The sequence below is a fragment of the Lontra canadensis genome, unplaced genomic scaffold (assembly GCF_010015895.1).
Source record: "Lontra canadensis isolate GAN:19392208 unplaced genomic scaffold, GSC_riverotter_1.0 scaffold5, whole genome shotgun sequence".
NCBI lineage: Eukaryota > Metazoa > Chordata > Mammalia > Carnivora > Mustelidae > Lontra > Lontra canadensis.
Window position 1 is genome coordinate 16,803,781 of NW_022630999.1, and position 17,005 is coordinate 16,820,785.

Sequence of the window (17,005 nt, forward strand, 5' to 3'; positions counted from 1 at the left end):
ACAGATACTGCGGATGAAAAAAGGTTTCCCTGAAGTTACACAATCGGTGAGTAGTGGAATAAGCTTTAAAACCCATGACCATCTATGTCTTTCCAACATGCCAAGCTCCTAGACAGGAAGAGTAAAAGAAAGAAATAGCAAGAAGTGTCAATTCCAAGATCCTGGGTCCATCCATGGACACAGATCAACTTATATTCTTGAAATGAAACAACCAACCAAAGAGACTACGTTTATTGGACCTTATCAACCCGTCTTTCAATCCATCTACAAGAATAATTTTACAGGTACCTTTAGAAATGACAATCAAATTCTTCCCCCAGGCTCAGTTTCAAGGTCATGGCTTCTTCTGACTCAAGCTTTCTTCATGTCCTCTGTGGGGAATTACTGCACAGCCATAATTATGCTAAGTTAACATTAACAATATTATCACATATCCAATTCTTATTATATAACATAAATACATAACTTCAAAATAAACTATATATGTAACTTATGATATTAATCATTCAGTTCACAAGTTCAAAAGTCTTACATGTCATAGTGAAAATACCCATTATTTATATAACTGAGATGTCTGTATTATTGCTGATAAAAAAATTAAATACATTAGGAACTTTATCAGTAAAGATGTTCCCAAACTCATTGAAATCCATGGGTTTTGTGTCATTTTTAAGGCTTGAGAAAATACTGAAGAAGACTTTATCTGTGCTTAATACATTCTTATGATTTTACCACTGTATGAATTCTCTGGTGTACAGTGAGTTGTGACTTCTGGATGAATGCTTTACCACAGATAGTACACTGATAGGGTTTCTCCCCAGTATGAATTCTCCGATGTACAACAAGGTCTGACTTCTGGGAAAAGGCCTTTCCACACTCAGCACACACGTAAGGTTTCTCTCCCGTATGAATGCGCTGATGCCCCGGGAGGTGGGACTTCTGAGAGAAGGCTTTCCCACATTCACTGCATATATAAGGTTTTTCTCCTGTGTGAATTCTCTGATGTCCAGTGAGATGTGACTGCTGACAGAAGGCTTTTCCGCATTCACTGCATTTGTAGGGTTTCTCTCCAGTATGTGTTCTCTGATGTATGATGAGCTGTGACTTCCGGGAGAAGGTCTTCCCACATTTAGTACATTCATAAGGTTTCTCCCCAGTATGAATTATCTGATGTATAATGAGTTCTGACTTCCTGCTGAAGGCTTCCTCACATTGAGCACATTTGTAGGGTTTCTCCCCAGTGTGAATTCTTTTATGTATAATGAGGTGGGACTTCTCACAGAAGGCTTTCCCACATTCAGTACATTCATACGGCTTCTCTCCAGTATGAGCTCTATGATGTATAATCAGCTGTGACTTCTGGGAGAAGGCCTTCCCACACTCTCTACATTCGTAAGGTTTCTCTCCAGTGTGAATTCTCTGATGTATAATGAGGGGGGATTTCTGGGAGAAGGCTTTCCCACAGTCATTACATTCATATGGTTTTTCCCCAGAATGAACTCTCTGATGTATAATGAGGGATGATTTTTGAGAGAAAGCTTTTCCACATTCAGAACACTCATAAGGTTTCTCCCCAGTATGAGTTCTCTGATGTACAATGAGATGTGACTTCTCACTGAAGGCTTTCCCACATGCACCACAATCATATGGTTTCTCTCCAGTATGAATTCTTTGATGTATGATGAGTTGTGACTTTTTTAGAAAAGATTTTCCGCATTCAATGCATACACAGGTCTTCTCTCCAGTTTCAACATTCAAATATTGAACAAGAGATTGTTTATTGCTGATAATCTTTCCACACTGACGATCTTCACAGTGTTTCACTCCATTATGAATTTTTTCATGCTTAGAATAGGAAGAAACAGGTGTACTCCCACACCCAAAATTCTCATCAGTGTTTTTTCTTGCATAACCCCTATTACAACTGAATAACTTTACATTAGGTTCCAAGCTCTTTTCAAATGAGTCACAGTCATACAGTCCTTGTCTTGAAGCATCTAGGTCTGCGTAGTCATGAAATATTTTTCCTAACGTCTTATATGAATAGCCTGACTCTTCAGAAACTGTTTTGTTTTTGATGACCATGACTTGCCTAAGAAGTTTGTCTTGATTTTCCGCATCTCTCTCCAGATGGTCATCACCCTGCCAGACCTTAAAAATGGAGTACAATGAATGCTCCCTTGTCACATTTGCCAATATCTCCTTATGGAAGGAAACACCTCCAGGTATATCCAACTGAGGATTTTCAAGTCTAGTCTCCCTCTCTGAAAGAATAAAAAAAAATCAAAAAGATAAAAAGATTTAGTAGAGGACGAAAGATGTAAAAATAAATGGATGATATATGATGGTCCAGGAGACAGAGAACTGGGAGGGCAATAGGCCATTTGAAAATGTAAATTTATCACTAGTAATTAAAGATGGACTTTACTTCCAGTAGTGATGGCTGAGGTAGTTGAGGAATTCTGCTCCCAAAAAAACCAAGTACAAAAACAAATAAAATAAAAAGGCAACTAATTTAGGGCACTGAAAAACTATTAGCAGGAGGTAATAAGCTGAAAAATGCTTACTCACCAGAAACTTCTACTTCATTATGTAAGAATGGGGAGCTAGCATTCTTTCTCAGGGTTTTCCCATCTCCCATCCCTAGTTTATGGGGCATTAAAAGATAACACAAATCCACAAGATACAGCTTAATGCTGTTAGTAAGAGTAGCAAGAAATTTAACAGGAATTTGGAACCAAAAGAGTCATAAAAGGTTGAGATAATACCGTCCATATACCTCCACCTGACCACTAAAAGATCTGTAAAAAGATATTCTAGAGAGCCCAACAGTGATTGAAAATTTGGAGTCTTGCAAATTTGCTATACTTGTAAAGTGTTCTGAAACATGCACTACTCGGGCAGCAAACAGTGAAAGCCACGCTTTTGTTTGATGTCTCATACAACCTCTGCCCAAATCACTAGCTTACCTCTACCTTATCCAAAGGTGGAGGGGAGTCTCTTAGAGAGCCAGACTTAAACAAACAAACAAGAACTAAAGAGAGCCATCAGCAATGACACTCTATAGGACAAAAAGATTTCAGTTTAAGCCTAAGCAAGTTAAATGCCTCTAAGACAAAACAGAAACCCTTAGAAGGATCAGAAGAATCCACACTACAACATATCATCTACGATGTAGCATTTTCAACCAAAAATTACTAGACATATAAAGAAACAGAAAACTGATCTAAACTAAGGAATAAAATCAGTCAATAGAAAATGACTCTATGTGGGTACAAATGCTATATTTTGTAAATAAAGATCCCAAAGAAGCTATTATAAACATATTAAAGAACTTAAAGGAAAAGACTGCTAGGCAATGAGTGAACAAATATGTAATTTCAGAAGAGGAAAAAAGCATATAAAGAAACTAGTTTCTATAAAGAGGCAGGAAGAGGAAATTTTGACTATTAGAACTCTTTTGTATCATGATTGTGGTAGTAGTTAACTTACTCTATGCCCAACATTTATTTTGCGTAAGTTAAAACATAAAAGAACCAAATGAAAATTCTAAGGCTGAAATTAAAATTTCACCAGATGGGCTTATTAGATTTGAGAAAGCAGAAAGCAAAAAAAGAGAACTATAGGCCAATATCTCTGGTGAACATAGATGAGAAAATCCTCAACAAAATATTAGCAAACAGAATCCAACAATACATTAAAAAATTTATTCACTATGATCAAGTAGGATTTATTCCATATGCAAGATGGTTTAATATTTGCCAAAAAGTTAATTGATACGTCATATCAGTCAGAAAAAGGATAAAGCCAAGTGATCATTTCAATAGATGTAGAAAAAGCATTTAACAAAGTATAACATATATTCATGATAAAAACCCTCAAAAAATTAGGTGCAGAGGGCACATACCTCAACATAATAAAGTCCATATATGAAAAACCCATAGCTAACATCATACTCAATGAGCAAAAGCTCTCAGGTCAGGAACAAGACAAGGATGCCCGCTTTTATTCCATATTACTGGAAGTCCTAGCCACAGCAATAGGACAAGAAGAAATAAAAGGCATCCAAACTGGTAAAGAAGAAGTAAGACCTCCACTATTTGCAGATGACATGATACCACATTTAGAAAACCCTAAAGATGCCACCAAAAAACTGCTGGAACTGATAAATGAATTCAGCAAGGTTACAGAATACAACATCAATGTACAGAAATTTATTACATTTCTTTACATTAATAATGAAGCAGCTAAAAGAAAAATTAACAATCTCATTTACAACTGTACCAAAAATAATAAAATACCTAAGAATAAACTTAACCAAAGAGGTAAAAGACCTGTATTCTGAAAACTATAAAACACTGATGAAATAAATTATAGATAACACAAACAGAAAGACATTCCATGCTCATTGATTGGAAGAACAAATATTGTTAAAATGTCTATATTACCCAAAGCCATCCACTCATTTAAGGCAATCTCTACCAAAATGCCAACAGCATTTTTCACAGAACTAGAAAAAATAATCCTAAAATTTGTATGGAACCACAAAAGATCCAGAATAGCCAAAGAAATCTTGAAAAAGAAAAACAAAACTAGAGGCATCACAATTCAGACTTCAAGTTATACTACAAAACTGCAGTAATCAAAACAATATGGTCCTGGCACAAAAACAGACACATGGATCAAAAGAACAGAATAGGGAGCTCAGATATAAACCCACAGTTCTACGGTCAATTAATCTTCAACAAAAGAGGCAAGAATATGCAATGGGAAAGACATCATTCCAACAAATGGTGTTGGGAAAACTGGACACCTATATGCAAAAGAATGAAAAAGGACCACTTTCTTACACCTTACACAAAAGTAAACTCAAAATGGATTAAGGACCTAAATGAGAACTGAAACCATAAAAATCCTAAAAGAGAGTATAGGGAATAATTTTTCTGACATCAGCCCTAACAACATCTTTTTAGATGTGTCTCTTGAGGCAAGGCAATGGAAAAGCAAAAATAAACTATTGGGACTGCATCAAAATAAAAAGCTTTTGCACAGCAAAGAAAACCAGTAAAACTAAAAGACCACCTTAGAATGGGAGAAGATATTTGCAAATGACACATCTGGTAGATGGTTAGTATCCAATATATTTAAGGAACTTATACAACTCAATACCCAAAAACCAAATAATATAATTAAAAATGGGCAGAAGACATGAACAGACATATCTCCAAAGAAGACATCCAGATGGCCAATAGACACAGAAAACATGCTCAACATCACTCATCATCAGGGAAATGCAAATCAAAACCAAAATGAGATAGCACCTCACACATGTCACAATGGCTAAAATCAAAAGCTCAAGAAACAACAAGTGGTGGTGAGGATGTGGAGAAAAGAGAGCACTTGCGCACTGTTGGTGGGAATGCAAACTGGTGCAGCCACTGTGGAAGTCAGTATGGAGGCTCCTCAAAAAATTAAAAACAGGGACGCCTGGGTGGCTCTGTTGGTTAAGCCGCTGCCTTCGGCTCAGGTCATGATCCCAGCGTCCTGGGATCGAGTCCCGCATCGGGCTCCTTGCTCAGTGGGGAGCCTGCTTCTCTCTCTGCCTCTGCCTGCTTGTGTTCTCCCGTGCGCTCGCTCTCTCTCTCTCTCTCTCTCTGACAAATAAATAAATAAATAAAATCTTAAAAAAAAAAATTAAAAACAGAACTACCCAATGATCCAGTAATCACATTACTGGGTATTTACCCCCAAAATACAAAAACACTAACTCAAAGGGATACATGCACCCCTATGTTTATTGCAGCATTATTTACAACAGCCAAATTATGGAAGTGTCCATCAACAGATGAATGGATAAAGATGTGGTATACATATACACATATATTATTCGGCCATCAGAATATTGAATTCTTGGAATTTTATCATTCATCCATAAGAAAGAATGAAATCTTGCCATTTGCAACAACATGGATGGATCTAGAGAGTAGAATACTAAATGAAATAAGCCAGTCAGAGAAATACCATTTGATTTCACTCCTATGTAGAATTTAAGAAACAAAACAAATGAACAAAGGAAGAAACTAACAAAAAAGAGACAAACCAAAAAACAGACTCAACTACAGAGAACAAACAGAGGGGAGGTGGGTGATGGGGTAGGTGAGGGGATGGGTGACTCAGGTGAAGGGGATTAAGAGCTCACTTATCTTGATGAGCACTGAGAAATATACGGAATTGCTGAACTGCTATACTGTGCACCTGAAACTAATACAACACTGTATTTACATATAGTGGTATTAAAGAAAATAAATTAAAACTCATGTCATAATCAAAATAAAAATCAATCAGTAGTGCTGGAACACATGGACTGCCACAAGCAAAAGAAGGGAGTTGGACACTTACTTCACACCATGTGCAAAAATTAACTCAAAGACCTAAATGTAAGAGCACTGACAGTATAAAACTTCTCGAAAAAAAACTTGGGGTAAATCTTCATGACCTTGGATTTGGCAACAGATTCTTGGATACGATACCAAAGCAAAGGCAACAAAAGAAAAATAGAAAAACCGGACTTTCTGGAGTTCCATGTAAGTTCTGCGTAAGAATTTTACCTCTATAAAGAATTCTTACAATTCTATAATAAAAAGACAAATAATTCAAAATAGACAAAGTCTCTCAATAGACTATTTTCTGAAGAAGATACATAATGGCCAACAAGCAGATAAAATTACACTCAACATAATTAGTCATTACAGATGATTTTAGTTAAACCCAGAGTTCCCATACGACCTAGCAGTTCCACTTTTACCAAAGAAGAAGTAAAACATACACCTACACAAGAACTTGCACATGAATGCTTATAGCAGCATTATTCATGTTTCCAAAAGGTGGACACAAGCCAAATATCCATTAACTGATGAATGGATACTAAATGTAGTGTATCCACACAATGGAGTATTATTCAGCCAAAAAAGAAACAAAGTACGGATACATACTATAACGTGATAACCCTCAGAAACAGCATGCTAAATGAAAGAAGCCAGTCACAAAAGATCACAAAGATCACATATTGTACAATTTCGTTTAAATAAAATATCAAGAGTAGGTAAATCAATAGTGAAAGCAGATTAGTGGTTGCTTAGGGCTGGAGATGCGGAGCAGGGGTGTGATAGCAAAAGGGTACGAGATTTCTTTCGTAGGTGATAAAATGTTTTAAAATTGACTGCAGCAATCGTTTCACATATCTGCGAATATGATAAAACCACTACATTGTTAACTTTGAATGGGTGAATTGTAAGGCATGTGAGTTAGATCTCAAAGTTGTATAAATAAAACAGTAGAAAATTCAGAGTACAGCTACAGTATGGACTTTACCTGTCCATATTCACACTGTGTATCCATGCTTATATCCCTTTATTCCCCGAATAAGTAGTTTTTATTGAAGGCAAGCCTAGCAAATTTCTGCAGAAAAGCCACAATGATTCCTAACTCCAAGAATTTGTACACACCCATTGCCTGAGCTTGCCTTCACCCTCCTCTTGCCTAACCCACACTTCAAATATACTTCAGAGTAGCTGGTTCTTGTTTGGAAAACATGCCTTTTTAAGTTATGCCACATCTCTTTAGACTATAATTTTCAGGAAATCATAAAACATTAATTATATTGGTGGTACGATTTTATGCAGCCATGAACTCTGATGTCTTGTCTTTCCATGTACAACCTGTGGTCCTGAAAAGCATCTGACTTCTATTGCCTTTGAATTTCTTCCAGAAAGCCACTAAAGATATAATTGTTGAGTGAATCAGAAAGAAATTTTTCTTCTCTTTATGGTTCACTATTAATTAACAAGTTGTTGAATACTTACTACATACTCAGCACAGGAGCAAGAAGGGACAGGAGCGGCCAATCTGGTTGGAAGCATAAATCTCAGCCACCCGCCAATTAAAATCAAAAACAAAGAAACTGAGATTTCACTTCCCTTGACTCCCACATGCCAGCTTTTTACCTGGATAGATCCAACTTGGTATATCTCTTTTTACAATCCATGGCTCTTGTCCTTGTTCCAACTTGGAGATGACATCTGGTTTGGACACTGGATGCCCTATTATGGAGAAATCAGAGAGGAACTCGGTTGGCTACACTGAAGAAAAAAAAGAAAGGGTTCTAGGCACCCGGGTGGCTCAGTCGGTCAAAGTGTCCGACTCTTGATCTCAGCTCAGCTCAGCTCTTGATCTCAGGGTCCTGAGTCAAACCCTACATTTAAAAAAAAAAAAAGTGCTATTTTAGGAGCCCCACAGTGAAGCTGTCCAGCTGGCTCTCGGCAGAGCACTGGCCTTCTGCTGGAGAGAAAAAAGAGAGCACACAGTCAGTCATTACCTATGCCAGGAACCCACCCAACTTGATTAAAGGAGAAGAGAGAGGCACTGGATTGGGAATTGTTGTGATATGGGGGAAGCCATCCTTACCCAACGAGACCAGGTGGCTGAAGTTCTCCAGCATCACATCCCTGTACAGGGTCCTCTGAGCGCGGTCCAGTTGCTGCCACTCCTCCTTGGTGAAAGCTATAGCCACATCCTCAAATGACAATGGACCCTATAACAGCACATTCCTGTTCAATCTGAAGTGATCGTTCTTATTTTTACCATAGCATGCCAAATCATATGCCCAGTGCTACACCATGCCTATTCAGAAAAATGATGTAAAATTCTGTCTTTAGCAAGAGGAATCAAACACATTTGAAGAATAGAAGAGCAAAGAGGCTTAATCACAAATGGGAATTCAATAAAGGCAGCATTTCAAATAAGTGTATTCAACAAGTGGTTCTGGGAACATTGGACAGTCAATCAGTTCAGTAATAAAGTTGAAACTTGATGTTTTAAAAACAAGAGAATCAATGACTTCCAGATGGAGAAAAAAAAATCTAAGCACCACAAATTATTAATACTGGTTATCCCAGGAGAAAGGGAATGCTGAGGGTCCCTTTCACTTTATAATTTTTATTTTTTGTATTTTTCAATGTTTTTTTTAATGTTTTTACCAAGTAGGGATAATTCAAGCCAAGACAAAATATAGCAAAATGATTTTATAAATTGAAAAAAATGAACCAAAACTGGCATTCAGTTGGGGAGTACCTTCACAAACCATGGGACCATAGCAAAGGCTATGGAAAGAAATCATTCCCCCTTTTCTAGGTTTTATCTCTGGATAAACTATATGTTAGTTCCCCCAAAGAATAATGCTTATAGAATTCAGCTCTAACTTTATGCTGACTGCCTTCTAAAAAAAAAAAAAATTTAAAGACACAACCACAAAAAATCTGACACACTTATGCAGAAGTATAGGTCAGGACATCATCTATAGAAGATCCCCCAAAATAAATTTATTTTTGTCTTAATGGCAAGAAATATTTTCATTGAAAATTCAGTTGATTTTTTTTGTGGAGAATGCCAGATCATGTATATGATATCCTCTATCTCTCCACTGTGGCTGCTAGAAAAGACTGAATAAATTTGACTTTATTTTTTTCAAATTTGCACTTTAATTTTTACACACTTATATAAAATACATAATATAGATATGGATTATATTTATATAAAACGTACATATAACAAACATATACGTGAACTATAATAGTTGCTTTATGTGGCTTAAAACCACATAAATGTACATAGTACATAGCAACTCATTCCATGTCTTTGCTCTCTCTACCTTTTCCCTAATTCTGATTTCTAGCTTTCTGCACTTTTCCATTTGACTATATGGAAATCAAGTACAAAATAAGCAAGCAACTTACATAAGACTTGGTCATTTTCTGCTTCTCTTCCAAAAAAGCAGAGGTCTGAGGAATCAGGATTGAAAGACTAAGTCTCCAGGAGCCATTTACCAGTCTAGAAACAACCACAACCAGAAGTCAGATGGAAATCAGGTCACCTTATAGAAGGTCATTTGATCCTTATAGAAGGGTCTATAAGCACCACGTGAAAAAGTCCTCTTGTAATATGATTACATAGATCTTGTAAAAGGTGTATTTTTTTTTATTTTTTTATTTTTTAAAAGATTTTATTTATTTATTTAACAGACAGAGATCACAAGTAGGCAGAGCAGCAGGCAGAGAGAGACAGGAAAGCAGGCTCTCCACTGAGCAGAGAGCCTGATGCGGGGCTCAATTCCAGGACACTGAGACCATGACCTAAGCCAAAGGCAGAGGCTTAACCCACTGAGCCACCCAGGCTTCCCTACAAGGTGTATTTTTAATTGGATGAAGGCAGATATTTCTGTTAATACACAAACACCTTATTGTTCCCCTTTGAACCAGCAGTTCTATTTGTAATTCTATCTGTAAGACTCTACCGTAAGACAATAATCATGTATACATATGTATGGAAGATTTAACTACAGATGGGGCAGTTCCCTGACAATAAGAATAGGAATGACCAAGTAGAAAACTGAGAACCATATTCCCTAGACACAAGCAGCTGGCAAAATCCTAAGAGCTCTTTTACATTTTTCCCCTAATCTAGCAAATTCTCTTGCTAAGTCAATATCCATAGATTAAAACTGTTGACTTTGTTGATTTTAACATGTTTTTGTTTAAGTTTGTATTGCTGATATTCAACAGTGCAGTCATCTATGTAAGAAAATAGTGTCACAGAACCATAGATGAACAGGAATATACGACAATGCAGAAAGATACTTACCTGGTAAATTCTTCTCAGTCCCAGAATGGGTCATGCAGAGAAGGCTGAACTCATTCACAGGAAGTGAGTACTCCCATGAAAGGCAGACTGTTTCCTATGGGGTTATCCCAGGCTGTGTCAAAATAAACCTGGAAGGAAACAATCCAATAGTCATGCTCCTCTTTGGACACGGAGCTCTGAAACAAGTAAAAAGCAGGGGTTTAATAAATGTTTGCGGAACAGAATGTAGAACACTTTCAATAAACAGGAAGACACGGGGCTGAAATTACACCTCATATAAGAAAAGAAGAAGAAAAAAAGCAGCCCTCACATTTCAGAGCTGGCCTGACCCTCAAATTCTCCTCTTTAAGTTAATTACACAGAACATCAACACCAGACAAGGTCACTCTGTGACCATGATAGAATAAGACAAAAACAAGACCTCCCTGAAATCATGTCTGAACACAGACAGGCGAAGCATCAACATTGTCCAATACACAAAACACCCCCTCTCCGAGTTAATATGAGCGACTACGACTTCCTCACCTATTACAGATTTACCGTCAGGATAGTCTCCTCACCCTAGATATTTGAAATCCCCCATCACTGAATTACCCCACTTCTCTCAATATCCAATTCAGAGCAAGGTCCACCCCCTTAGGCCTTCCTCAAAATCACCTAACACAAGGATAAGTCCTATAAGAAGTTCTAACGCTCTCTTACCAGAAGCCCCTGCCCCGACCCGCCCCGCCGTTTTCTCCATGGTGTACGTGTTCCCAGCTAGGTGCTAGAGCCATAAACCCAACTTAATCAATTACAGGGTGTTCCTGGTGGTGTTTGACTAGAGGGAATGGACAATAATAAGGTTAATCCTTTAGATTTGTTTGTTTATAGAAGAATGTTTTCTTTCTTTGTTTGTTTATAGAATGTTTTCTTCTATAAGGACGTGAGTGATGGAGGGAGATGGAGGTTTGAGAAATCATCCGAGGAGGTGCTTCAACGTGGGGGCGGCCTCTGACCTGCAGAAATTGTAAAGTGAGGTGTTTCCCACTAAACTAGAGCTGACCCTTACCAGTCTCTGGCTGCATTATCGACTCCCAACAAATCACTGAATCACCAGGTGCAGAAATCACAAATCCCAAAGAGCACCTCCACGGAACCCCGATCGCAAGACTGGCCATACAGGTCCACAAATCACTGGCACACGGGATACTCCAACACCTGCATCCCCGACCCACAGATCATACTGCTCTCCCTATTACTGACCCCTTGTACGTACCTAACATTCATCCCACAGACTTCCCATCAGTCTGCATAGACCTCCAATTACAGACCCTCACAGAACCCCGCCCAACCCCGACTTCCTAATGACTTAATCCATAAATCCCCCTTCTGACCCCCAGCTCGATTATCAGGTCCCGAAACGTCCATCCCAGCATAACCCCCGACAGCTGTCACAGATTAACATGGATCGAAGAACTCTCCCGCTTCCTGTCTGGGAGAGTGCGGCGCGCGGCTCCGAAGCATGCGCCGAGTCCTGCAGTGTGATTTTGCCCACTTGGCGTCCTCGTTGGCTTTGTTCAGGAAGCAAGATGGCGACTCCCACGCACTGTGTCTCCTAATGGGAGTCGCCATATTGAGAGTCCTGTCAGGTCCGTACACGCGGAGGAATTCGGTTTATTCTTAACCTGAGTTTGGACTGTGCCACCGTGGCAGCGAGGGGACGAGGCAAGATGACGGAAAGTATTACACAAACCAATGAGAGCTTTAACAGGAGGATTGGGGAAGAAGTAGCAGTAGTACAGTCCTTTACTGGGAAAGAGGAATTTGGAATGGTACAATCCACTGGAGGCGATTCTACTTAAAAGTACTGATAATGGTTCAGCCCTACACCGGATGATTCCACTGTGGGACCGAGGGGCACAACTGATGTTCCAGGGAGCGAAGGGGTGTTATAAACCGCTAATTATGCTAAAAACAATGAGAAGGAATCCGCCTAAGGGAAATTACAACCACAGTAATATGTTGCAGGGACCGACTGATGAAAAAAGGAAAACTGATACAGGAAAGAGGAGACTGAGTCACAAAATAATGGAGAATCTGAGAAACAGAATGGAGGGAGACTAAGGGACAAAAGAGGAGAGAGAGGGGGAATGAGAGTGAGAGACCAAGGTCTGAGACTAGGAGATAATTAAGGTAGGGGGAACACTGAAAGAGAAAACTGAAACGAGTGGAAGAGAGAGACGGGGGAAGGGTGACTGACCGTCCAGGTTTGTCTGGAATGTCCCAGGAAATCCTTCGTCTGGACTGAAAAGGTCCAGGTTTGAGGAGATCGGTGGGAAAAGTTGAGGCAAAGTGTGAAACCTGTAAAGTGAATCAAAAAGTAAGGCGGTGAGCAACACTGTTTTTAAACTCAAGTGGATAAGGCACAGATTTTGGGCCTTTCTTAGTCATCGTTGCTGTAGCCCCCCGCCCCCGCCCCCGCCCCCCACCCCGGCCGGTTTCTGATGTTGGCAACCATGACTGTGGTTTGCAGTAATGAATTAGCTATCCATCGTTGCATCACTCAGGAGTGATGCGTTTTAAGTGTGTAACTTAAATGCATGGCACTCATAAGCATTTACAGTCTTTGGCTTTGTGGATTAACTGTTGTGCTTTGTACGGACATAGCGCTAGTTTAGTTCTTAATATTGTAAATGTTGTGATCGTGTTTTCTAAGAGTTCAGAAATGAAAATGAGAATTACAGTACCAATGACAGCATGACCCCTACATCACCAAAAAAAAGCCTCTTATTTTAATGACGGATATAAAGATACATCGACACCTGGATTACAGAGGTAAATAAACAGCAAATTGCCCTATATGCAAAAGAGAATTCAGGCTTGGGCATAGTGGTGAAGGGGCAGTGAAAGCACATATGGAGACTAAAACAAATCTAGGATGACAGGCAATTACTTCTAAATAAATAAAAAGGTTTTTGTCTCCCCAAAAGACATAGATAATGAGTTGAAAATAGTGATTGCCCAATTATATTAGACAGAAAGCATAAACATGTATTATTGTATAGTTTTATTCACTGATATATAAAACTGAATAGCATTACATTTCCAAACTCAAATGTTGCAGCTAGAATGGCCTGTGGACACACAAAAGGAGAAACTTGGGTAACAGATGTGTTGGCCCCTTACAGTGTAGAGCCAATACTGCTTTCAACAGTATGTCAGATGATACATCAAATCAGGACAAGAAAAAAAATCCCCTAGCTCTTCACTCTTGGGCTGAAAAGTAGAGGTCAAACTATCATCTTCATTTTTAAAAGATTTTCATGAAACTAAAGACAATATAAAATTGTTGGTATCTTGTCCAATTGTAAGCTAGGCTTTGTTCATCTATAAAAAATTTCAGCAGACACTGCAAATGTAAATCTAGGCCAGTTCAATTCACTCTATAAATTTATCAAAGAAAATGAAAACATCTTACATGCTGAGACAGCATATAGTTGGTGATAATATATGGCTGGAGCACTTTTTTCCCCCCTCCATTAATTTAATCTATTTACATTAAAGTGACTACTATTAAGAACTTATGTCATTTTGCTATTTGTTTCTATGTGTCTTACTATATTTGTGCCTCAATTCCCTCAATACTGCCTTCTTTTATATTTTTTTTACTGTATACTATTTTTATTCCCTGCTTAATTTTTCTTTGAATATGTCTTATTTAGTATTTAGTAATTATTATAATTATAATTAACATCCTAAATGTATAACAAACTACTTTGAATCATTACCAACGTAATTTTAACAGCACACAAAGCACTGACCCTTTACAACTCTGCCCTCCCCTAACTTTCATCTTTATGATATTATTGTAGACAAAACTAACATAAGGTCAGAAGTTGTTACAAGAGACAAAAGGTCTTTATATATTGACAAAAGGGTCAATCTATCAAGAAGATTAACAATTATAAATCTTTATATGCTAAACAACAAAGACCAAAAATATTGAGGCAAATAATGACATTATTAAAGGGAGAAATGCACAGTTCTATAACAGTGGGAGACTTCAGCATCCCACTTTGCATAATGGATTGAACAAAGAGACATAAAATCAGTAAGGAAATAAAGAACTTGATTAAAACTTAAACTAGCCCTAAGTGACATATAGGACACTATAGCCAACAATAGCAGAATACTAATTTTTTCAAGTTTACATGGAACATTCTTCAGGATGTACCATATTTTAGGCTACAAAACAAGTATCAGTACATTTTAAAACACTGACATCATATATATTATGTTCTCCAACCCCAAGGGAATGAAACTGGAAATTTATGAGAAGAAAAGCTGGAAAGTCGACAAATATGTAGATACTAAACAGGACACTCTTAAACAACCAATGGGTAAACTAAGAAATCACAAGGTAAATTTAAAAATACTTGGAGACAAATGAAATACACACACCACGCCAAACTTACGGGATACAGCAAAGGCAGTGTATGGATGCAAGTTTGGAGTTGTAAATGCCTCCATTAAAAAAAAAAGAGAGAGAGAGAAGCAATACTGCAAGCAATTACCTCACTTTACAACTTAAGTAACTAGAAAGACATGAAAACTAAACCCCGAGCTAGCAGAAGGAAGGAGATAATAAAGATTTGAGTGGAAATAACAAAATAGAGAACAAAAACAATGGAAATCATCAACAAAACCAAAAGTTGGTTCTTTGAAAGATCAACAACATTCACACACCTCTAACTAGACTGACTAAGAAACAAAGACCCAAATTACTAAAATCAGTTGACCCTTGAACAACATGGGTTTGAACTGCATGGGTCCACTTACATGAAGATTTTTTTTCAGTAAATACAGTATGCTACTGTAAATGTATTTTCATTATGATTTTCTTAGTAACACTTTCTTTTCTCTAGCTAGAATACAGTATATTCTCTAGAATACAGTATATAACACATCCAACATACAAAATATGTGTTAATCAACTGTTATTGGTAAGGCTTCTAGTTAACAGGAGGCTATTATTTACATATTGAAGGAGTGAAAAGTGATACGTGGATTTCCAACTGCATGGGGGCTGGGTAATTGCCCCTAAACCCCAAGTTGTTCAAAGGTTAACTGTATGATGGTGGCAACATTAATACAGAACTGTAGATGAGTAAGATTATAAAGATACTATGAACAACTCCATACCAACAAATTTGATAACCTGGAAAAAAGACAAATTCCTAGAAGCACACAGACTACTGAAATGGATTCAAAAAGAAATAGAACAGTCCTTTAGCAGACTTACAACAAATAGACTGAGTCAGTAAGCAAAAAAAGAGAAAAGCTCTGAACTAGATGGCTTAACTGGCAAATTCTACAAAACACATAAAGAATTAATGAAAATTCTCAGACCTTCCAAGATTATCTGACTTTTTGATGCTATCCATCCTAGTGGGTGTGAAGTGATAGTCATACAAAGACATCACAAGAAAACTACAAACCCACATCTCTTATGAATATATATGAGAAAATCCTCAACAAAATGTCATCAAACCAAATACAACATATTAAAAGGATTATACACCTTAAACAAAGTGGGATTTATCCTAGAAATAAAAAAGTCCTTCATCATTTAAAAATCTATCAATGTACATTAAGAGCCAAGGGGGATGAAATCATAATCATCTGGTCATCCCAATTAGTGCAGAAATAGTATTTTACAAGGTCCAGCACCCTTTCATGATGAAAACACAACAAACGAGGAGCAGAAAGAAACTTGCTAAACATGATAAAGACCACTTATGAATAACTCACAAATAATATCATATTCATCGTAAAAGACTAAAAGTTTTTCCTCTACGATCAAGCACAGAACAAGGATGTTTTCTTTCAGCCCTTTATTCAACACTGTGTTGAAATTCCAGCCAGAGAAATTAGCCAAGGAAAAGAAAAGAAGGGCATACAAATTAGAAAGAGAGATGTAAAACTGTATCTATTCACAGGTAACACAATCTTAGTTAAAAAAAAAAAATCCTCCTCCTGCTTCACATACAAACTATTAAAGCTATTATAGGAATTCATTGAAGTTGTAGGACACAACAAGATCAGCATAGAAAGTAAGTGGTATTTCTATACGATATCAATGAACAATTCAAAAAGGGCATTAAGTTAACAACTCTATTTATAATAGTTTCCAAAGGAATACAATACCAAGGAATAAGTTAAGCCAAACAACTACAACACTTTTACATTGAAAACTACAAAAACATTCCTGGGAAAAAAACATTAAAGACCTAAGGAAAAGTAAAGGCAGTATGCAATCATTGATTGG

General features: G+C 37.5%; 1 protein-coding gene across 3 annotated transcripts; it reads right to left on the reverse strand.

The window, feature by feature from the left end:
- Positions 1-234: 234 nt before the first annotated feature.
- Positions 235-13,029, reverse strand: LOC116864205 (zinc finger protein 300-like). 3 transcript variants are annotated; one of them, XM_032851581.1, is made up of 6 exons: positions 12,938-13,029; positions 10,696-10,823; positions 9,792-9,885; positions 8,464-8,590; positions 8,004-8,099; positions 235-2,264 (listed from the first exon to the last, which is right to left on the reverse strand). In XM_032851581.1, the coding sequence occupies exons 3-6, from the start codon at positions 9,804-9,806 to the stop codon at positions 721-723; spliced, it is 1,782 nt and encodes a 593-aa protein (XP_032707472.1). In that variant the 5' UTR covers positions 9,807-9,885; positions 10,696-10,823; positions 12,938-13,029; the 3' UTR covers positions 235-720. The 3 variants fall into 3 exon arrangements, with proteins under 3 accessions (XP_032707472.1, XP_032707470.1, XP_032707471.1); XM_032851579.1 differs by lacking the exon at positions 12,938-13,029 and adding an exon at positions 12,072-12,185 and having other exon boundaries at positions 10,696-10,871; XM_032851580.1 differs by lacking the exon at positions 12,938-13,029 and having other exon boundaries at positions 10,696-11,351.
- Positions 13,030-17,005: the final 3,976 nt, after the last annotated feature.